The following is a 24,206-nucleotide window of genomic DNA, read 5'->3' as shown; positions in this document are numbered from 1 at the left end:
CATTTTTCCTTTATTTCCTTGAAATAAAACAAGATCCAACCTATAACTATCACTTTTTCCTACAAAATCACTTCTAACCAGTAATGGATAAATGTCTTGTTGTACTCTTACACGTTTTATTATGAACAGTGATGTCCTCTCCACTTGACCAATCTCTTCAGAACCAAAGGCATTACAGCTTTTAAAAGTATATCACATTTAACATTGCCACACCACCTCTCTGCAAATCTAATGAGTACACCTATTCGCATCTCCCTACCATGTGTGCATATGATGGATAGGGCAGACACACAGAGATATTTCAAATAAGTTGCAGTGGTAGTCAGCACATCCACTCAAAATTTGTATTTGCATAGTTCCTATTTGTCTTGCATTGCCCTTCCTTTCATATCGCAAACCAACAAGGGAAAACCCTTCTGGAGGGAAAAAGGTGATCTATAACCAAGCACAAAAGATACACAATTTTATAACATTATTATATTTTTAAATTTTTATAATTATATATTATGAAAGTGTAAAGTGCTCCAAGTGTTATTAACAAATAACCATTCCATTAAATATAATAATAAATACATACAAAATTAATTAATCCACAGTCCTTCCAGTCTACAAAAATATCCACAATAGGTACAATTTATAACGTAGTCCAATTGGTGAGGAAGAAGTACAACAGGTAAGTAGAGCAAAAAACCAATCCAGTCATACAGGGTTGTAATTTTGCTATCGCTTCTTGTTTCTTCTAAGTATATTGACAACCAGGGATGTCCAGTGATGTGGACTTGAAACAAGAAGGTCCCACTGGTCCAAATGCTACAGAACCAAGCCTACGGGCTTTGCCAGCTTCTAGAATCCCATTTTGTCCACCTTCACAGGCTCATAACAATGTAATTGACATCCAAATGCTCATATGGTCTATTCTTTCATGATCACCTAGCTGGTGCGACAATCCGACAGACTAGAGCTTCAATTCAAATACAGTAGCCTCTTTTTCACTCAAATAGTAAACCAGTCTGGATCTAGATTGTACCACTTCAGACTGTAGATGAAGGTCACATAACTGAATTCTCCTCTATTCAGTACATTCTCTCTTTCTAGGAGACTAAAATGCCAGGATTTTTTGTGCTGGATTTCTAAAAAATTATGAAGTAGCATAGACCTGCAATTTGAACTGATACAACCCACAAACTGGTTTACCATCTCAATGAAAATTAGACCAGAAAAACCAGTCAAGCGAATGAATAATATGAAACAGCAGCATCACTTCTGAACGGAGAAGAGAATTGTAGAATACTTCAGTACATCAGTACAGATGTTTACAGCCCAATATGTGTAGCAGTCTGGTTTTCCTGTTTCTTCATCAGCAACTCCCTCTGTTGAACTCTGATTAAATACCAATTTGGTGCAGAGAGCTGCTAGATAGTGAACAAATATATAGTATGCTTTGATAATTTTTCTGAGTTGGACTTGTTTCCCAGTTAACAGCTGGATTCTGAAAAATAACCTCATGGTGCTTACAGTGCAGTAACTGAATATTCTAGAAGACAAGATCACAGATGATTAATTGCAGGATTTAAAATATCGGCAGACACTAAGGCTACTATCTTAAAGACACTTTCCTGGGGCTAATCCACTTTGAATAACATGACACTTATTTCTGAGTAGACCTGCTTAGGTGGTGTCCTGGGATACATCCTAAGGTCTACTCAGAAGTAAGTCCCATGTTATTCAATGCATCTTACTGCCAGGAAAGTACCCTTAGAATAACAATCTTAAAATTAGTTTTCTAAGCTTGTGAATCACACTGGATTTAGGAAGGTGTAACTCTGCATAGGATTGCACTGTAAAGCTGAAACACTCATATAGCCAAACTTTTAGGGTCTCTTAAGTTTGTAGTGTGGAAGCAGCTTCTGCCAAAGCAATGTTTTTAAAAATGTGCACAGCTAATCAAATTTTCAGTGGCCAATCAGAAGCCATGCTTGGCAAAACCCCCACCGACTTTCTAAAAATACTTGGGCACCAAGAAAGGTGTCACTTTGGGGACTCTTGACCTAAACAATTGCACTGGGCACAATTAAGTTGACACAGTGTTAGCAGAAGATGTCTGTCTCTTATCACTGCCACCTCATCGGCCTTCAAATGGACTCTAGTTTTTTACTACCAGTGCTCTGACCATCTTGCACTCCCTTTTAACTCCTCTCAACTCCCTGGTAAACCAAGAGACTGACCCTTATTTGAGGTTTGGACAGGGCACCTAGGAACAATTCTATCAAAGGCCTGTGAGAGCCTGGAATTCCAGGTTCTAACCAATACATCAGTAAAGTTGCTGATGAGATTCTTGCATCCCCCAAAAGATTTCTGGAAACCAATTGGATCCATCTATGTGAGTGAATCATCTCATTATTGTTCTCTGCCTATAGTATAACAGGAATGATTTTATTAATAATGTGTAATGCTTTTGTCAATAGTTCTACATTTTTCCTACTCTGTGCAAACTACTTCTAAACTGCAGTCAAATGACATCTCATCAGAAATTGCAGAAAATTACTGAGTATTATGAAAGTGCTGCTTAATTAATTGTACAGTTTAATGAGAAAAAGAGCAATCTGAAGAATGCCATATAAAAAAAATTCTCTGTATACTACACTGACACTACTACTACTACTACTACTACTACTACTAGAAATCAACAGAAATTTTAAAATTATATATATGTTTCATTCTGCAGAGACATCACTCCCTTCACTACCATCGTGGACCCAGTATTATAACTATCAAAGAAACAGATACATAAATGTGTTTGGTTATTTTATGGATAAGGGTGATCTGGTAGATGTCCCATACTTGGATTTCCAAAATACTTTTGAAAAGGGACCTCACCAAAGCTTCCAGTTATCTTAGCAGTCATGGGATAATAGGACAAGTCCTCTTATATATTAAAACTTGGTTATAGGAAGCAGAGTAGGAATAAACGGACAGTTCTCACAATGGAAGGAAGTGAACAGTGGGGGGATTCCATAAGGGGATCGTTATTGGGACCAGTACTATTAATTTTTTCTAAATAATCTGTTATCAAAAGAACAGTTTGCAGATGATACCAGATTGTTCAAAGTGGTGAAAATCAACGTGGATTGTAAAGAGCTTAAGGAGCGGCTCTCTAAACTAGACCTGAGAAATTGATATTGGGATAGTAAGATAGCTCGAGGGAAATAGCAACCGTCTAAAACAGTGCTGGATTAAATGGACCACTGGTCTGATCCAGGATAGCTTGCAGACGTTCGCCTCATGTTATTAAAAAATTCTCAGCACGAACATACTGCACAGCTACACATGACTATGGGGGGCGGGGCTGCGTGCGTGTGTGCGCCGCAGAAACGTTCAAGTCGCGCATTTGATGAGATGCGTTCGTGTTCATGAAATCTCGTGCCTTGGCAAATCAGTCTTCTCTATTTTTGCTGGAACGCTCTCGCAGAGCTCCCCTCTGTATTTTACGTTTCTTCCCACTGGGGCCTCAGACCTGCTTACGACCCCCGAGTAATTCAAACAGGCAAACAAAGAAAGCAAGACGAAAGTCTGAATTCGGCCTCTTCGTGTCGCGCTTCAGCGACAAGAGGTTGCAACCACCCTTCTCCTCGGTCATCTCCCGCCTCCCTCTGCTTAGTTGCATGGCAACGAGGAACCATTGCGGCCGTCTCCGCGCCGCTCTACCCACAGCCTCTCTCTGACTTTCGTTTCCGTGCCCGCGGTGGCGTCACTTCTGAGAGGCGCGCCCATGCTGAGCTGGGTGGCCGTTTTGCTCTGCCGGGTTCCTGCCAGTGAGCTCCGCCTCTTGGGCTGCCTTGGCCCTGGGTAAGCATCCCCCTCCCCTCCTCCCCAGGTGTTCGAGGACCCGGCTCTGCCTATCCTCGCCAGAAATAGGCAAGAGGCGCGCACTCGGAATTTACCCTGGCCCCGCTCCTTTCTTACTCCGTCTCCCGGGCCGGGTTGCCTGCGTTGTTCTCTGGCAGGGCTCCTGCGCCTTTAACAACTGCTTTAGGAGCAGAATTCCAGCAAGTCAGCTTTCTCGTGACTGGCATCTAGATCGGTGGGGGGACGCCACCCCTTAGGAATTTATTAAAGCATCCATTAAAGGCACAGGAGCTCTCTCCGCCTGTATTGCCCATCATCATCTTTCCTTTTCCCTGCGCTTGCTGTTTATTTGCTTTTGGTTATTTATTATATTGCTTTTGGTTATTTATTCATCAAGGTTTTTTTCTTTCTTTCCCCTTTTCAAGTGAGCAGGAATGTGATTGCGGCAAAGATCATAATTGCCCTGTTATCATAATCACACCATTCAATTGTGTTCCATTTTTGTTATAATTTCTCTAATTGCTCTACTTTAAACCAGTAGAAGTTTAAATAAATGTGTTTACTCTAGAACAGACTGACTCCTTTCTTCTCAAGAAAAACAAGTGCTCCCATTTATAACATGAGCATTACTAGCTATTGGCTTGGTGGTGGTGGAGAGTGCCATCAGGTCATAGCTGACTTAGGTTTTTTTTCTTTTATTGTTATATATACATAGTCGTACATTGAACCGTATACAGCTATTTTTACCCCTTCCCACCCCCACCCCCCTTATATCTTCATATCTTTAACCACGTGCACAAATTCTTCATTCGGGTTTGAATGCTTGGGTTGGCTTTCCCTCTTTCCACCCAGTGCCTATAACAGGTCCATTTACTTATAATCTTTTGACGTTTATCCTCCCATGTCTCATCAGCAGTTATCTGTACAAATATATCTGCTTGTACACCTTCAAAGACATAATTGTTCCATTTTTCCATTGTCCATTTGTTCTTATCCTTTCATCCCAATGCTATTACAGCCATTCCGGCTAAAATCATGATTTTATATAAATCTTGCTTATTTCTATCTACTCTTTTATTTCCCAATATTCCGGAGACAAGCAAATCCCTATTAACCTCTATATTCACTTGAAATAAATCAGAAATTACCCTTATAATCTTTTGCCAGTATTCCTTGACAACATTACACTCCCACCGCATATGAGCATATATGCCTACTTCTTGGCCACAGTGCCAGCATTTAGGGCTCATTCCTTTAACTATATACGATATCTGAGCCGGTGTTCTATACCATTTCCATATAAATTTCCTGGCCAATTCTTTATCCCTTTTAATTTTATTTATACCTTTCATTATTTCTTGAATCGTTTCCTGATGAGATAAACCTTCTCGCTCCCATTTATTCTGTATTCTTATCATCCTTTCCTTTTCTCTTATCATTAATTTATATAACGCCCCTGCTAGCCCTTTCTCTTTTATTTGTCTTTTACTTAGTATATCATCCATTTCTGTTTTTACCCCAATTATCTCCTCCACTTTTTCAGATTTAATTAACTCATATAATCCATGCACCTCCAACCAGTATTGTTTTCCTATTTTCTCCAGCACGTTATTTTTTGCCACTAAAGTCCCACCTTCAACAAACATATCTTTTAATCTATTCAAATTCTTCTAATTTCTTCCACCCGCCGGTGTCTGTATAATCCTTATTTATATATTTTAATGGAGTCCACTTTGAAAGACCCAGCATCCATTTCCTATACCATCTTTTCCAAATACTTAACGCCATTTTCCTTGGACCCATCGCCTTCTTATAAGCCATCTGAACATCCCTATTAAAGATCCCCTCTCTTCCTATTCTATTATTTATCTCATTCTCCATCCTAACCCATTTAACTCTATCCTTATACCCAATCTCTATTAAATATTTCAATTAAAACGCCTCATAATATAACTCCAAATTTGGTATCCCCCATCCCATCTCCTCCTGTGATGCATAATTTACTATATCTGGAGTTCTAGCCCTTTTGCTTCCAAAAACCCAGTTCTTAAGCACCTTATTCCAGGTTTTAAACCAATTTGTTCTTATCGGAAGCGCAATTACTTGAAATAAATATAATAGTTTTGGCACCAGAAACATCTTAACTGCCCTAACCTTACTTAAGATAGACAAGTTCTTATTTTTCCAAGCTCTCATATCTTTCTTAACCTTCCTCCATACTTCTTTATAATTCACATCTGGAATCCTGGCAACATTTTTAATAGTATTCACTCCCAAGTATTTAATTTTTTTTCTCCTAGAGTCCATCCTTATCATTTTTACTATTTCTTTCCTTTCCTCTACGATTACATCCCAAAATAAAATTTCAGACTTGTCCATATTAACTCCCAATCCAGACTCCTCTTTGAAATCCTTCAAGATAATCAAAAGTTCTCTTACTTCCTCCAGTGGGTTTACCAGTATTAGTAAAATATCGTCTGCATACATATTTATTTTAATTTCCTCCTTACCCTTTTTATATCCTTGTATCCTTACTGAATTTCTTATCCTATCCGCCAGGTACTCCATTCCCATCACAAAAAGTAGTGGTGAGAGTGGGCAACCTTGTTTAATGCCTCTTTGTATATTGAATTGTTCAGAGACTCCATCATTCACCCTTACCACTGCCTTCCCCTCTTTATATAATTCTTGAACCGCCCACACAAAGTTTTCTCCTATTCCTGCCTTCATCATAATATTCCATAAAAACGTATGCCTTATAGTATCGAAGGCCTTATGTACATTAATTTCAGTAAAGCCAATTTCCCTTTTGTCCTACTTGTTAATACGTTTAACACATTTCATATAGGGTGCCCTATATATCTTCCGCTTATGAATCCATATTGGTCTTCTTTGATTATTTTCGGCAGAACCTTTTCCAAGCGTTTTGCCAAAATCTTTGTAAGTATTTTAGAGTCTGAATTCAGTAAGCTGGTCTATATGAACCCACCTCTGTAGGGTTCTTCTGTGGTTTTCCTATCACTACTATCTCCGCTAATTTCCATGACTCTGGAGCCCTTCCCCCTTCTAAAATATTATTAAATACTTTTTTCATTTCTGGGCCAATAATAGCAATTGTTTCTTTATAAAAATCCATAGTAAACCCATCTAATCCCAGGGACTTCTTTCTCTTAAATGTTCTTACCGCCTCTTCAATTTCCTCCAAAGAAATTTCTTCATTCAACCCTAGTCTATCATCTTCCTCAACCTTGGTTTCCAAACTTACTCTACTAATGCTTTTATTTTCCTCTTTATATAACGTTTGGTAAAATTCCACAAATTCCTTCCTTATTTCTTTAGAGCTTTCTGTAAGTATTTTCCTTTTAGTCCTAATAGCTTTTACTCTCTATTTATCCCTTCTTTTCTTTAAGTAATTTGCTAATCTTTTAGTAGATCTTATTGACGTTCTCTGAAAATCATTCTAACAGAGCAATCCTAAGCAGAGTTACACCGGTCTAAGCCCATTGAAATGAATGGGCTTAGACTGGTGTAACTCTGTTTAGGATTGCACTGTTAATCATATTATCTCTCTTCCAAATCGTAAACCAGTCTAACTCATCCAGTTCTTGTTTTAATTTTCTTAACTGCCCCTGTCTACTTCTTAAATATTTGCTTTGCTGCTGTTGTTGGAGTGTTTCAATTTCTTTGATTTTCTTCTGCCTTCCCAGATACCATTCCCTCGTAATAAGTTTCTCTGTCATTATACAATGCCCTCTTATAACTGCTTTAAATGCGTTCCACACTATCGGGATCTCTCCCGTACCACTGTTCTCTTTAAAGTACCAGCTACTTTGTTTTCTGATATATTCCCTATCCCTATCTTTACCCATTATTAAGTTATTATATCTCCATCTCCTACTTTGCTCTCCCCCTTCACATCCTAGCTCCAAAAACAATGGGGCATGATCTGAAATCCATATTCCTAAAGTCTGGGCTCTCTTAATCTGAACTTCCTTCCTGTTTGTAATTAGCAAATAATCTACATATGTATAAGTCTTATGTCTATTAGAAAAGAAGGTGGGTTTAGTACCAGTGTTCCCCATCTCAAAAGCATCTTTTAATCCCCATTTATTCAACTTGAGAGAATGATCTGTCTTTAGACTCCAATTAAAATCTCTAGTAACAATTATATTTTCCCCCTCAGCAAAGGCCTGTAATTTATCCAAAGTCTTCCTTATACATTTTTTTTGCCCTTTATTTGGCCCATAAATGCTAGCCACTGTAAAGATCTTCTACATCGTTTTAATTTTTAGAAACACATATCTACCATCATTATCTTTCTTCTGCTTCAAAACCTCCAAATTAAGATTTCTATTACATAATATAGCCACGCCTCTGGCCTTATTCGTTGCTTTCGACTCTATTTTTAATCCCCAGTGTTGGGAGGCCAGCAAAGGTTTATTATTTACTTTAGCTCTATGCGTCTCCTGAAGACATAATTAATCAGCTTTCATTTTCCTTGCCAGCTCCAAAACCCTATAACGCTTAGTGTCTGAAGTCAACCCGTTCACATTGAGAGACAAAACTTTTAAAGTACTATCCATCATCCCATTCTAAGTTCATTCCTTGAATTCTTCCATGCACATATGTTTTCAACTGATTTGTAACACTTACTTCCCCCCTTCCCCTTCCCACCTGAGACTCGGGTAGAGATCTTGGCAACTCTGTCTCATGGTAACCTTGGAGGCCCACGTTCCTCCCCCTTCCCTCTTGGAACCCTTGAAAATACCACACCTTATCTTAACCAAAAAGCCTGTTTTATATATCACCATGTATGCTTTTGCTTCTTACTTATTACTACCCCCCCAGTTCCTTTCTTTTTTTTCCTCCTTCTCTTGCACTAAAGATTCTCTCTGCTCATTTTGTACGTCCTCTTCCACACTTGAGAGCTCTTGCTCACTCTGTTCTTGCGCTCCAACACCCAAGTCTGCCAACATTTTCCTTGCTTCTTCTGGGTCCCGAGCCGAATGTTTCCTACCATCTCTGAACACCAACAGAGTTGCTGGGTATACCCAGGAGAAGAGAATTTTGTCATTAAACAAAGCTTGCGCAAATTGCTGCATACTTCTTCTGGCTTGTAACGTCTCCTGGGAGAAATTCTGTCGTACTATAACCTTTCGTTCTTTAAACTGAAGGTCTGTCTTCTTCCGCAAAGATTTATAAATCTGATCTCTTATCTTCTCTCTTGCAAATGCCACTATAACATCTCTGGGAGCTCCAGCCCCTCTCCCTGGTGTAACTAACCGGTGTGCTCTCTCTATTTCATCTCGCTTAATCCGTATTCCTTGCTCCTTGAGCCAGTTCAACATGACTTCTTCCAAGTCCTTATTCTGAATATCTTCTGTAATTCCAGCAAATTTTAAGTTTCTTCTGCGTTGTCTGTCATTCATCTGGGCGATCCTTTTTATCAAAATCTCAATCTTATCTTCATTTGCTTCAGCTAATTCTTTAGCTTGCTCTGCTGTTTTCTTGACCTTTTCCACAGCCGTCATCAATCGTCTCACCTCTGCCTTTAAATCCTGCATGTCAGCCCTTACATTAGCTTCCGAGCGCTGGATCATCTCCCCCAGCTCCTTCATCGACTTCACCATCTTATTAGGCGTTCGTAAATCAACAGGAGCTTTCGCACATTGAAAAGATATTATTCACCCCAGTCCCAGGGTTAAAAGCAGCTCCTACAGTCTAATTAACTTCTGGGAGGGTGTCTTTCGTTATCAGTTTACTTTGTGTTCGTCTTGTTTAGGCTTTTAATTTACGAGTTCCAAGAGCAACGCGAGTGAGCGTCTACCCGGTTCGACGCATGCGTAGATCTCCATAGCTGACTTATGGTGACCCTATCCCGGTGGGGTTTTCATGGTAAGAGATCAACAGAGGTGGTTTGCTATTGCTGTCTCTGCAACCCTGGTCTTCATTGGAGGTCTCCCATCCAATTACTAACTGATCCTGCTTAGCTTTTGAAATCTGATGAGATCAGGCTGGCCTGGGCTATCCAGGTCAGGGCCCAGTATTATCTTACTTTTGTAGAAATCCATGGCAAAATTGACATTGATTTCAATGAAGCTAGGATTGTAATCCCTAATTGTAAATAGATTTTATCATATCTGTGTGAGTTATCTTTTAGTAGTTCATATGATGTACTTGGGATATCTTATTCCTAATAATTATGGCTGAAATCCAAAGGGCCACATGCAGAATACTGCATGTGCTCTAAGCTCTAAGGCTTTTCTGGTTCTCCCTACATCAGTTCTGTATGCCCCTTGAAAATTGATGTGGGAGGTCATGGGATCCTTCACAGTGGCATATAATGAGGTACAACGGGATGTTGTTGGAAAAGAAAATATGCAAGTGGCCACTATGCATGCAGAAATACTTTTGATACATGCAGGAATTGTTTAGATTTTCCTTTTTAACTACTTCTTTTATTTGTTTGTTTCCAGCAACAATGGATGAACCATTTCCGGACAGTTCAGAGAAGCTTACTGTCATCCATTCAAAAGCCCACAGAGATACTATTCTGGCTAACTTTGAAGATCAGAGAAGAAAAGATTTTTTGTGTGATATCACTTTAATTGTGGAAAATGTTCACTTTAGAGCACATAAAGCTTTACTTGCTGCCAGCAGTGAATATTTCTCAATGATGTTTGTTGATGAGGGAGAGATAGGCCAGTCCATCTATATGCTGGAAGGGATGGTGGCAGATGCTTTTGGTGCATTGTTGGAATTTATCTACACAGGCTATCTACAGGCTAGCGAAAAAAGTACAGAGCAAATATTGGCCGCTGCTCATCTCCTCAAAGTGAATGACTTAATAAGGGCATATACAGACCATCAAAAGAGTCACAGTCTGAATAATACACTCTCTGCTGTGCCTAACAACGCAGCTGCAGTAGTTGTTTTTGTGGAAGATCCAAAAAGTGAAACACCACCAAAGCGAAAACGTGGAAGACCAAGAAAAGTGAAGAATATCCTGGAGGAAAAGTTGGGCACACCCTCAGCAGAAGATGCACAGCTGAGAGAGAACAACTCAGTTCAGAATAAGCAACATGTTATGAAAAAGGGTGTTGTCATAGAAGAAAGAGATTCTAATGAGTTGACTGCAGTAGGCAAAGAAGTAGGAGAAACCGAGCATGCATGTAGTTCAGATGCTGCTGTAGCTCTCTCTACTGAAAAAGATGAGAACTATGATCCTAAATCCCAAAATATGCAGGCTGGCCAGAGTCGCTATAGTAAACGTAGGATTCGGAGATCAATCAAACTAAAAGACTATAAACTTATTGGTGATGAAGAGGGCAGTGGGCTGAAAAAGAGGACTGGCAGAAGAAGGAAACATACAGGATCTGAAGTCCAGTGCAAAGATTGTGGGAAACTCTTTAAATATAACCATTTTTTAGCTATTCACCAAAGAAGTCATACAGGTAAAACACTGAAGATGAGTTTATTTTGCATCAGAATATCATAAACAGCCTGCTTTCTGATTAGTTCAACTGTGAGATTTATTGAGATAAAAAGTTAGTTTTTGTTTCAGATCTCCAGGATCTCCCCCAATAGTTTCTCCCTCTCTAATGAAGAGAGAGCCAACTTTTATAGTCTAGGGGAGGTAATGTAAGCAGTGCTCCTGTCCACTGGGACAAGGCAAGGTCTGGCCTAGTAACATAAAATAAGTCTAACCCTGCCACATCAACTACTGTGTAAGCAACTGAAGCATTTCTCTGTGTTGCAATGTAGGTATTGTCACTGAATTTATAAAAAGGTTACCTTTGAAATTATTATTGTTAGGTCTTCGTATCTTCACAAAAGATTTTATATCTTCCGGTTGTAAATTGGATGGTACTCAGCTATAAATTAATAGGTAGACATTTGTCTACTCTCTTTTTTCTCAGTCCCTCCATCTGTAAAATGGGGGTGATAATACAAGGTTTAGGTTCCAGGGTTGTTGTAATGGTTACTGGGAAGCACTTTTAACACTCGGAATGTTATTAATGTTTATTATTTCCTTTTAAAAGTTTGTGTCCTGCCTTTTGTTATCCCGCATTTATCCAAGGCTCTTAGACAATAACAACTATTAATATGATGATAAACAACCAGAATAAAACTACAATAAAAGAATCCATAATAAAATGACATAGAGCATACTAAAAGTTACAGGAGCCAATAAGAAAGTTGGGTGAAATAAGTGTGTTAACCGGCTGTCTAAAAGCTGCCGACAAGCTTCCCAGAAGAGGACCTTCCATAGTCTCAGTGTTGCCGCTGAGAAGGCCCTGTCTTGGAAAGAGTGTCTCATAATGCAGGGCCTTGCCAGGCTGATCTCAGCATCTGGATAAATTTGTACTAGAGAATGTCTTCTTCGTGTATCCTGGTCCCGAGGCTTTGAAGATCAAAACCAGCACCTTGAATTGCCCTTGGAAACAAATTGACAGCCAGTGTAACTGAATCAAAACAGGTGTGATACTTGGAAGCCACAGTTTGGACTAACAGCAGTTTTAAGAACTTTGGAAAGGTAGCACCATGCAATATACATAACAGTAGTCTGATCTGGATGTTACTCATGTGTGCGTAAACATGTATTTCCTGCATTACTAAAATCTGGGAGTTTTTTTTAAAAATACAGTTTAAACCATCTTTCTGCCAACTTGAATTATCAAATTATTTGCTATTCTTCATCCTGATACCTTTAGGGGAACGTCCATTTAAGTGCAGTGAGTGTGGTAAAGGCTTTTCCCAAAAGCACTCTCTCCAAGTTCACGAGCGAATGCATACTGGAGAACGGCCATACACGTGTACTGTCTGCAATAAGGCTTTAACAACAAAACATTCACTTCTGGAACACATGAGCCTGCATACAGGTAAATAATCAAATTCATTAGTAGTCTAGCTGTGCTAACAGCGTTTGCCTAAGAATGTGAGAACTGCTTTGCTGGCTCAGACCAAAAGTCCATCTTGTCCAGCATTCTTTTTCCAGAAACAGTCAGCCAGATAGATGCTTCCAGAAAGCTTATAAGCAGGGCGCAAAGGCGAAGGCTTTCTACTGTTGCTTGTCCCCAGAACCTGTTATTCAATGGTATGCTGTTCTGGCTAAGTCATCCACTTTTCCTTCCTGAATGTGAAAACCACCTAACTTATTGTCTATCACTGTGTCTTCAGGTCATGAACTTGGAGGCTGTTACATGTTTTGAGTTTTCCTAACTAAAATCTAGTTTTGTTTAATATTTGCCACCTTTTTTTTTTGTTTTAAAATTTTTTATTTTTCAAACTACAAAACACTACACAACACTACACAAGACTATCACAAGGAAAGGGGAAAAGGGAAGGGGCGGAGGGAATGGGAAAAGAAAAGGGGGGGGGTAACCTACAAACACTAAACACTAAACACTACACTTCAATGTTTTCCCTTCATACTGCCATAATACAAAAATAGCTCAATAGGATAATGATGGAGTGGTTAATCATACAGAATACACATTTCAAATTCAAATTAAACTTTCCTCCCCCTTCTGGGTCCCGGACGCAGTTCTTTCTGAGCAGCCGCCGCTGCGGTGCTCGTCTCCCCCCCCCCCCCCTCAGGCTTCTCCTTTTCTTCGTTCATGGTGCACTGGAATTCCGGGTTTTTATCCTCAAAATCCTTTAGTTGATCTTCTGATAGTATCTTATAGGCTTGATCTTTATGTCTAAACCATATTCCTTCCGGAAGTAACCATTTATACTTTATTCCATGGTCCCTCAGAAGAGCTGCGAACTTTTTATACTTAAAACGTCTTTTCCGGACTAGAAATGGAACGTCCTTCAAAATCTTGACTTTAAAACCCATAAAGTCCAAATCCGCCTTGTATGAGTTATATAGGATAGTGTCCCGAATCTTTTTAAATGAAAAGTCAATAATGATCTCGCGAGGCAGCTGTCGCTTTGTTGCATATTTTGAAGAAGCCCGACGGACCTCCAAAATGGCGCTTTTAACCTCTTCTTTAGTTGTCCTCGCGGGTATCGCCAGTAGTTCCGAGACCAAATCCCACAGATCCTCATTTTCCTCCTCTTTCACATTTTGGAGACGCAAAATTTTCTGCGTTCGTTCCACCTGTAGCCCGATCAGCTGGTTCTCCACCAATTTCAGCTCTTTTTTCGTAGCCTTCACGAGTGACGCACTTTCCAAAGCAGACTTCTCTGCCCCCCCCCCGCTGCTTCATTAATGGTTTTCACTTCGCTTTCAATTGAGCCCACCCTTTGATCAGTTTCGTTCAGCTTGTCAACAAAGGGTTTTATGGCTTCCACCACCGCCCTGCGCACCAGTTCTTCGAGCGACTCTCCCCTCTGCAAGGTAGCCGAGATCGACTTACCAAGAGCGGGACTTTGCTTCTTTACTGCCATTTTAGGGGGGAGGGGGGCGCCATCCAAATTCTGGAACTCACCGAAGGGGAAGAGCGAGCCTTCTTCAGATCCTTCACTCCTTCACATACGCTTGTAAAACAGAAGGGATTCGCTTGTTTACAGGCTTCCGCCTGTTTCTTTCATTTGCCGTTTCTCGTTGCCCGGCGGCACTCAAGGCGCCGCGCACGTCTGCCGGCCTCCATAGGGACAAACGGGCAATTCCCCCCCCCCCCGCATTGATTTCGGGGGGTTCTTCCCGCAGCGTCCCGGACCCTGCCTCCCTACCTGGGAGTCCTGGGGGCTAATCCTTGCAGATCAGCCGCCCGGTCAGGGTGCCCGGTCGCTTCCTCCCGGACCCGCCGAGAGGAGCGTCCGGCATGGCTGAGAAAGCGAAACCGAATCAATATTTGCCACCTTTTTAAATAGTATTGCGGATAAACACAATATAGGCTGTACCCCATAATGACTGTTTTGATTGTTTTCAAATGTAATCTGGAGTCGGCTTTTTAAAATGTTGTTTATCTTTTAGGTCAGAAGGCTTTTACCTGTGATCAGTGTGGAAAATACTTCAGCCAGAAGAGACAACTTAAAAGTCATTACAGAGTTCACACAGGTATAACACATTCATAATCATGGAGTATGTTTTTGGAATGTTTCCATTTTCAGTGTTCTTCTAATTACGTCTCATTTATCTTAAGCTATTCTCTAATCGTTTTTTTTTTAAATCTGATAAATGTCTTTGAATCAAAGCTTTAAAATATTTTGATATAATACTTTTTAAAAATTATTTCAAAAGTAGCTGTGAAAGTCTGACAGAGTACTAGGGAAAATTAATATCTTTGTATTAAGCAGGAATATGTTTTAAATTCAGCTTTATGGTAATGAATGTTTTTTTAAAACAATGCAGTTGATTTAAATCTTCTAATTAAAAGTCATGAATTTTGGAGCATATATCATTAAGCTGCAATCTTCAGAATTCTTTTTTTGTTGATGTTTGTTTGTTCTATCTTTTTACCCTTCTTTCTACCTAAATTCTGAAATTGGCTTACATAAAAAGTCATAAAAATACTTTCGCAATGATATTGACTTCAATATCATTCAAGAAAATGCTTAGGTGAATTGAAAATTTTAAAATTAGCACCTAAAAGTCAAAACTGACAGTGCCAAACAGACCTCTCTAGGCAAAGTATTACAAAAATATCCCCTATTCCTTCTTGAGGGAGATGTGCGTTTCATTCCTTTGCATATTATCTGTTGACAGAGACACAGAATAACAGCATGAGTTAGACTTCCAGTCTAGGCATTTTCTCATAATACACAGAGGTATTCTCATATATTCAGGATTGCAGTGTGTTCAATACCAATATGTTTATTTCACCTCTGGTCTTGGCACCAAGATAACTTGGAAATGGCAGACATTATTTACCTGATCCTTCAAGGTATGCATGAGTTATGGCAGTTACTGTCTCTATAAATACTTACTGTTAATAGAAATTAAAACAACAAATGTTATTTTGGAAATAAAGTTTCAGTAATACATAATGGGAAGAAACTAGAATTTCATGAAATGTAGAACTAATGGATCAGCGTGAAACATAAATTACAGAAACAATCTCTAGAATATTAGCTATGCTAGTCTGTTATCACAAAACAGTAATGGAAAGTAGGTGCATTATAAATACAGACGTTATCATTAGCTGAGCTTTCAGTGGCAAATATTTGGCATCAGACAGTAAAAATGTTGGATATTGCACACAAGATTTCCCTTGGTTTTTTTTTTTTTTTACATAAAGGAGTATGTTCTGTAATTAGACATCAGTCAATAGACATTGACAAGATTCTGCCTCCCGGAGTCAGCAAGCCTATATGTTGATGTAACCAGGCCCTTCCAGACATTGTAGGCTGTTAGTCAATGTGTATGATAGCAAGCATGAGCTAAATTACTGTTTGAAATTTTTAACCAAGATTTCTCTTAAGGCCAAAGAAAAGTATCAAGCCAATTCCAGCTCAGCAGCAGGAAGAGCATATTAAGCTTTGTCACGTATGTAATATTAAACAGAAATAAGAACCACCTTAAGAACCGAAGAGTTTGCTTGAAGGGTAAGATAGAAATTTTATCTAAAATAAATCATGAATGTTCTTTTTTCTTTTTATAAGGCCATTCATTGCCAGAGTGCAACCAATGTCATCGCAAATTCATGGATGCAGCTCAATTAAAGAAACATTTAAGAACACATACAGGTAATGTTACTCTGTTTTTCTTTAAAATGCAATCAGTTATTTGAGTGATAATTACAGTCAGTAAAGTCACACACAGTTTGGCAGCTGGCGCACTCAATTAAATGGGAATTGGCTACAGGGCCTGCAGAAAGAGAGGCCTGCTTCCCTGCCGGGAGAGTCTAGCATCAGCTAGGCACATCTACTGCAAGAGGAAAACTGATGCACAAATAAATTCAGAAGCAACAACGTACTCCAAGCAATCAACAATACTGTAATGAGTTCTTTCTTTGCGAGTCCTTGCATTGCTGTATCCATGGGGTGCAGAACTTTACTAATGAGAAGTAGTTTAGAGAATGGATGGCTATAGTGCTACGCTGTGGGTCCCTATTTCTAGCTCTTCTGGTATTTTTGGAACAGTATAGAAGAGACGTGGGTTGCCATGCTGTATTTGTATCAGAAAGGACTTGGAAATAGAAAAAAGCAACATAGCTGCTATCTTATATTAGGTACAAGATCTGTTATGCATTACTTGCACAAATCACTTTCTTTTCCACTGTTCCTTAAACTCCTTACAGGATTTCAAATCAGTCCTAAATTATTGGGATAAATGTGTTTGTTGACATTGTTAACTCTTGCTTTGCCCCAATATAAGCAATTATATACTGGCAAAAGAAGATGTAGAAATGAGGTACTATTATTTTATTAGTAACATGCTACTTGGATGCCTTATCGTTATGCATTGTAAGGGTGATGATACTGTATAATTAACCAGTGACAGCTTACTAATACAGCATCCAATGTATTTTTGTTAGGTGAAAAACCATTCACATGTGAAATCTGTGGCAAGTCTTTCACAGCAAAAAGCTCTCTTCAGACTCACATCAGAATCCACAGGTATACAACCATTTCCTTCATTCCATGTGAGTTTGTATGGGAAACTTCTTGTGTAAAACCAGATAAAAATTAGGGCAGTTAGCATAGCCCGGCATGGGATTACAAGTATAAATGCTTATACACTACAACCTATTAAAATAAATTAATACTTATGTTCATAATGTATTTCCAACCTGTATTGTGCAAACCTATAGACATTCAGATTAAAGAACAGATTACTCTGCTGTCTGCTTACTTGAGATGACAACGCATAAGGAAATTTGTACAGCCTTCTGAATGAGTTTTTTTGAGAGGGGATGAAACCATAGTCACTTCTCAGAACTGCACTAGAAATGTTTAGCAGCAGTTTCCTGTTTTCCACAAGGGAACTGTAAAAACTGTATTTTGTGAGGCCACTGGATACCATCATATGTATGAAAATGTTTTTCGTGGTCCAAGGCCCTTAGAAGCCCAGCATTAAATGTTAGGAAACTGCAGGTGAAGAAGAAGTGGGGACATTTCCTTACAAATTCTATAACTCTGCTAGACATGATCATACATATAAAAAAGGTAGTGTTTCATATAACAGGTTTCTTCGTAACCCTGTACTAAAGTTTGGAAACGTAGAGGGAGAGGACTTGGAGCAAACAGAAAGAGTGGAATTCTTTGCTCATGTGCTCTGGGTATTCCTTTCCACTTCAGTTTCCTGGTTGGACTCGGGAAACGGGGGAAAGGGAATCTGTGACCCAAGAGTGGGGGGAGGAACTTTTCCATGTCACCTTAACCTGGAATGGCCCACACATTTAATCTGGTTTGCCTTATATAGTAATCTCTTTCATCATACCAGTGGCCTATTTTATATAATATAAAATCTCAGTACCCTCAAAATGTTCTAAATCCTAAGATTGCTTCAGGAAAGCCATAGTTGTCACATTAGTTTAAAACTGATTTGTAGGTTTAATGTAGACATGCGTAGGAGTCCAGAAGCAAGTATTTTAAACTGGCAGTCTCTTTTAAGGTTTCTTGAGTGCAATGATGGTGAATGTGTGTTTAAGTATAATACAGTGCTGTTTGTGGCTGTCCACGGCCCAGCCAACCAACCAGCCCCAACTTGCCCATCCTGTCCCTGCAGCCTATGGCAGCAGGTCCCACAGATGCTTTGGGGCACCTGACTTAACTCCTAGGATGGAGGCAGGGGTGCCTCAGGCCCCGGGAAGCAGTGGGATAGTGCCAGCAGCTCTGAGCCCCAGCGAGAAGCACCAGAGTTGCCTGCTGGAGTCTCAGGCAGTGAGACGCTCCAGGGTGACATCATTACTTGGTGTCAGGCCAAGAATGACAATACCAGGCTCAGCCAGAATGCTGACATCCTTCCATCTTTGGGAACAGCCCCAGCCCTAGTGATCGCCCAATCTCCAAGCCTCAGCAGTGACTAGGAGCCACCCTGTCCCCAAGCAGGCCCGCAGAAGCTGAGGGTGGAGGTGGAGCTAGCAGAGAACCAAGGGCTGGGGCCAGTGCCACAATGGACACAGTCACTGGTCAATGAGGAACCAGGTAGGGCCAGTTGGGACCCATCCTGGGAGTAGTGGTAGTGGTGGGAAGATATATAAATCACTGGTCAATGAGGAACCAGGTAGGGCCAGTTGTGGTGGCACTCAGGACTAGAAGCGAGGGTGCTGTTGGCTCAGATGTTGGGACTCATCCTGGGGGTAGTGGTAGTGGTGAAAGGATATATAAGATGGCTTCCCACACAGACTGGGGAGGAGAAATATGGGTCCTGAACCAAAGGGCCACTCCTCCGGACAAAGGCGAGCACCTAGTGTGCTGTAACCCGGATTCCCCTTTGCTTCCATATCTGAGGACCACAGGAAGTCCTCACCAAAGGTGAGTCCATGAAAGTGAAGGGCCAGCACTCCATCCCCACCTGGAAGGAACCTCACAGTGGCAAGGAAGGAGATTAAGTAAAGGACTTTCTTACAACAGTTGTCCAGGTGGAAATGTAATTGTTTTTGTATGATTTTGAATTAAAGCATATTGAATTGGATTTTGAGAAGGTTGAGCTGATTTCTACTTGGGTAACAAAGTTCCCTTAACTCCTCTTTCTCACTGCAGCTGTTTGTGCCCCCTGGAAAGCTACTTCAGAAGGTCAGGGTCTCTCTGTCTGTGTAGGCTGTAATGCAGAATGCTGAAGCTGAGGAGAGGGAAATAGTGGAAACTGAGTCATCTTCGCTTCCCCTGTACATATGTGGATGTGCCTTTTATTCAAAAAATTCTTGGGAATCTAGCCATCCTGCATGGTTTTGATGACTAATTAATATAAAATAGTTAACTTTTCAGATTTCAGATTGTTTTCCATAGAAATATTGGCAGGAGTTAGCAACTTAATTGCAAAATGTGTCTGACAGTTCTTTTTAATTGAAAAAAAATGTTGAAGTCCTCTTTTTATTGTTCAGTCACGTCAGAAATATAATTGTGATCCCTTTCCCATATATGTTTTTATACACATAACATGATTTTTACTGAGCTTGTGCCATATAAGTGTTGAGAAATTTCTTCTAATAAAGACTTGAGCCACTGGAGAGAGGTTGTGAGGTACCCAGTAAAATGATACAGTGTTTGATTCTACTACAATAAAATTTTTCTGTTAGATCTGAGACATCTCTAACAAACTGCAAATTATATGATGTCATTCTAGGTATAAAAACTCTATGTTGTGTTCCTTTGGCAGCTTATACAAATCCCTGCCATCAGAATCACAAGTAGGTGGATGCCATCCTGTTGTCTTACATGAAGAAGTTATAACATGGGTGGGCAACCTATAGAGTGCCACAACTGTCAGAGACAGAAGGGGATTGTGGAAAGCGTGCTTGTATAATAAGAGTGCTTGTAGGCTTAGCTATGGCCTGGAGGAATAACAAGAAACAGCAGGCAGAATATGTTTCGCCACATCATTTGGAGTGGCAGTGTCTCATGCTACATTTATGACTTACAGTACAGTTAGTAAAAATAGGAAAGATTGGCCACCACTGAGTTAATTCTAACGTACATAGTAGTTGCAGTAAAAAAAAAATCTAGAAAAAGCACTCGCATTGTATCCACATTCAGCTGTTTCTGTGTCCTACAAAAGACTTAATGCATCTGATAAAGCCAAAATATCTTCTGTTGCAGAGGAGAAAAACCATACTCATGTGGCATTTGTGGGAAATCCTTTTCTGATTCCAGTGCCAAGAGGAGGCACTGCATCTTACACACTGGCAAAAAGCCTTTCTCTTGTTCGGAGTGCAATGTGCAGTTTGCACGCTTGGACAATTTGAAATCTCATTTGAAGATTCACACCAAAGAAAAGCAATTGCCGGAAGTGAACAGTCCTCCCAACAATAGTGGCACAGAGGAAGTCAGGAACATTCTTCAGCTACAGCAGTATCAGCTGTCCACAGCTGGTGCACAAGAGATCCAGCTGCTGGTTACAGATTCAGTGAACAACATAAATTTTATGCCTGGCCATAACCAAGGTATTAGCATTGTCACCACTGATGGGTCCCAAAATGTGATGACGGACCATTCTGGTAGTCTCACCCTTCTCACCCAGCCACCGCAGCACCTGCAGAACTTGCTTCTTTCCTCCCAGCCAGAACCAGCAGACCAGATGCAGAGTATCAATATTGTGAGCAATGAAATGGAGACTGCCCAGGCTGAGCAAATGCATGTCATCACTCTGTCAAAAGAAGCTCTGGAACATCTTCATGCCAATCAAAGTCCAGCAGAGGTGCTTCAGATAGCAACAGAGGCATCACATCCAGCCCAGCACTTGCAAGTAGCCCAAGAACCCAGTCAGTTCCACATCAGTCAAGATACAGTCCTGCCTCCTCAAATAAGTAAAGAACAGGCCCAAACAGTACATGTCTCTGAATCGCCGCAACAGTCCCTGACTGTAGACCATTCATCTAATAATCATCATACTGAAAGGCAGACTTTTTAGAAGGTTGGCTGATTTGCTTCATAGGAATTTATTTAACAGGAATGCGTTGAGGTCTTTCATACCAACTGCATTGTGTTCGGTCTGTTGACTCTTTAACTTTGGTGACACAGACAGATGCCTTATTGTAACTGGATTGTTTTTTTAAGAACTTGATTTACTTAACACAGATAGGATGGTTTCATATGTGGATTCCATATTTGTTTCACCTGAATCGCAGTGAGTAATATTGTGCCCGTGATCTATCCAAACCGATGTGCTTTTACAATCCTGTTAATTTTAATGGGAGAGAGCTCTGTTTAAAGATGGGATAGGATGTAAAAGTGCTTCACTTTGGCTGGATCTTGTATATATGTTTAACAAAGTTTAAAGTACTTACATTTAATTGTTTTTCTCCTTTGTGTTCCTTTTATGCAAACTAGGGTCAGTGGAGACCCAGATTAAGCCTATATGGCAAAAAACTAGATTTGGAATGCCCTTGTGTCTGTATGAACTAAAAGGATGTGTGAAATTTGACCGTTCGTTTCTGAAAGAGTTTTCATTTTTGCCTCCCCATACTCTTGGATATACTCTTGTTCTGTGAAGCATCTCAGGTACATTTTGGATGGGTCTTTGTGTGTGTGTGTGTGTGTGTGTTTTCTCCTGAATAAGCAGTTGCACAAACTGATGCTTATTACCTTGGCAGGCTAATCTCTGTGTATTGACATTTTACATGTGCAGATGCATGCAGAGTATTGTCTATGATTTCCATTCAATTCTGGAACCCTGCCTTAATGAGTAAAATAAGGTCCAAGTTGAAAAAGGAAGAAGAGCAAAAGCTGGATCTGCAAGCAACACATGCACATAGACCATTCTGGAAAATGACAATTAAAAGCTCAATTTTTTAAAATTGTTTGTGTCATAGCTTTGGCTTTGCCCAAGATGTTCCCTGAGCCAGCTGCACATAATTAGTTGTGAAGGGGAATGCACACTGGAATGTTCATCCCACAGAGTGCTAAAAGTCATCTGCACTCAGGTCCACAGGCTTAGGCACCTTCAGTTTCTTCATTGCGTGCTCTCTACCTACCTAGCATGCACGAGAGCTTGTATATCCAGCTGTCGCGTGTTTATGCAAAGTAAATTTGAAAGAATCAGGCATAAGGAAGATTACAGTAATTGTTTGTACCAGCATTACAATATCCGTTTTGCAAACTGAACTTTGCAAGATTACTGTGGCATTCCTAGGTTTAACCATGGTTAATAGTTCAGAATAACACTGACCTGTTGGGAATTTGTGCTTAAGAGGAGAGGAGGCAAACAACATGCAGACTTCTTCTAACACTTTAATGGTAGTTAAAAGCCAGAACTCTGTCACATCATATCTGCACTAGCCCTCTGTATTATCTTATTTTGTTACTTGTGTTATTCCTGCCCAGAACCCAATGTGTGCTGTATGCCTAGAACCACTGCACAGGCACCCCATTCACCTCCATGGAGGGTCCGGTTCTGCACACATACAGAGCTGCCCTTTGACACAAATAGGAATCCTTTATGGGTGGGAGAACTGGGTATATGTGTGAATTCCCTTGAAAAACTGCTGGATCCCAGCAGCTGCCCTTTTGTTCCTTATATGAACTCATCCTAATGTATGCACTGCAATGGTGATAGTATTGGATGGTTAGAATACACTGGAGGGACGCATGGGTTCATTTATTGCCTGTACCGTCAGTGTATTTTATAACCATGGCCTAATAATTTAAACATTCTGTGCCTTAGCTTTTACAACTACAAAATGGAAATAAGCTGTCATCGTCTCTGCAAAGCACCTTGATTGTTCTCACATGATAAAATTCTAGAAATGTGCAACATATTTTTACCATAAAATTCAGCTGTTGTTTTCAAATCATTATATTTTGTTGTAAAAATATATTTTATTGTTGGTTAAAACGGCATCATACAACATGATTGAGCTGCTGACAAAGATACTCTCCAGGAGGGGAAAAATCCATAATTGCAATATTTCAGATTATACATTTCAATCTATGTCTTAAAATCTATGAAAGTATTTATTAGGTGACTTGTTAAAACTTAAATATATATCCCAGAGTTATTGTGAATAATGTTTAGAATGTTTATAAATATTCAACAAAAAGAGATAATACCTAGAAATTCAGCCTCTACAAATAATTTTCCCACAACATTGTTTCTGCTATAAATATATCACTATATTGATGAAAGAAAACAATAGCCAATTTTACCAGCTGGGCAATGCTTGAGTACGTGCAGGTGTTTTTTGTAAAATGAAGTTGTTTTGCCTTAAAATTAGAGGGTGGGAGAAGCATGCTTAAATGTATCCCAACCACATGCACCTAGCATATTTCTCGGTAGGGTTTTCCTGTATGCTGCCAACTCCACCTTAGTCAGAATCTCATTCCTAGAGATTTTGGATCCTCTTCTTCAATCTTGCTGCTTATTAATAACCTACCAGTTGCATGATTGACTTGGCCTATGTAATATGTATGAGAAGCATGAATACTCACTTTTCTAGGCAATATCAACTTACGCATAATGTGCAGGAACATTATTTCAGAAAGGAATTCATTCTCCAACTATAAAAATATAGCTCATCTGACTTGTTTCCCCTGGAGTACTGAATATCAATTGAAAAATAAAACTTCAACTGTCTGAAAAAATACTGGTTATGGTAATGCTAAAAAAATTAAAGTTATATTAAACTGAACTTGCTGTAGCTCGGAATGCTTCTACAAGCTAATCTTTGTTGTATTATCAGATAAATGATGGGGGTTAATTTTAAAAATCATGAGGCAGATTCACATATTTCATGCTGCGCATTGTTTCTTCAAAACAAGTTTGGCTGCCAATAGGAACTGTTTGCAAATTCAAATGGTGCAGTGTT

General features: G+C 39.8%; 1 protein-coding gene across 3 annotated transcripts; it reads left to right on the top strand.

Moving 5' to 3' along the window:
- Nucleotides 1-3,762: 3,762 nt before the first annotated feature.
- ZBTB24 (zinc finger and BTB domain containing 24) lies at nucleotides 3,763-24,031 on the top strand. Of its 3 annotated transcripts, none has more exons than XM_054994371.1 (8): nucleotides 3,763-3,846; nucleotides 9,629-9,741; nucleotides 10,323-11,300; nucleotides 12,561-12,728; nucleotides 14,774-14,857; nucleotides 16,402-16,485; nucleotides 17,277-17,358; nucleotides 20,503-24,031. In XM_054994371.1, the coding sequence occupies exons 2-8, from the start codon at nucleotides 9,711-9,713 to the stop codon at nucleotides 21,311-21,313; spliced, it is 2,238 nt and encodes a 745-aa protein (XP_054850346.1). In that variant the 5' UTR covers nucleotides 3,763-3,846; nucleotides 9,629-9,710; the 3' UTR covers nucleotides 21,314-24,031. The 3 variants fall into 3 exon arrangements, with proteins under 3 accessions (XP_054850346.1, XP_054850359.1, XP_054850353.1); XM_054994384.1 differs by having other exon boundaries at nucleotides 17,277-17,384; nucleotides 20,503-20,617; XM_054994378.1 differs by lacking the exon at nucleotides 9,629-9,741 and having other exon boundaries at nucleotides 3,767-3,846.
- Nucleotides 24,032-24,206: the final 175 nt, after the last annotated feature.

This window comes from Eublepharis macularius, chromosome 1, assembly GCF_028583425.1.
Source record: "Eublepharis macularius isolate TG4126 chromosome 1, MPM_Emac_v1.0, whole genome shotgun sequence".
NCBI classification, from domain to species: Eukaryota; Metazoa; Chordata; class Lepidosauria; order Squamata; family Eublepharidae; genus Eublepharis; species Eublepharis macularius.
The sequence above is the reverse complement of the archived record's forward strand: the minus strand, read 5'-3'. Positions and strand labels throughout refer to the sequence as shown.

Excerpts from the sequence above, each read along its gene's own strand:
- ZBTB24 (XM_054994371.1), top strand. The coding sequence starts at position 9,711 with ATGGTGACCCTATCCCGGTGGGGTTTTCATG. Across the intron at positions 9,742-10,322 it reads ATCCCGGTGGGGTTTTCATG|CAACAATGGATGAACCATTT; the intron begins GTAAGAGATCAA and ends GTTTGTTTCCAG. Across the intron at positions 11,301-12,560 it reads TCACCAAAGAAGTCATACAG|GGGAACGTCCATTTAAGTGC; the intron begins GTAAAACACTGA and ends TGATACCTTTAG.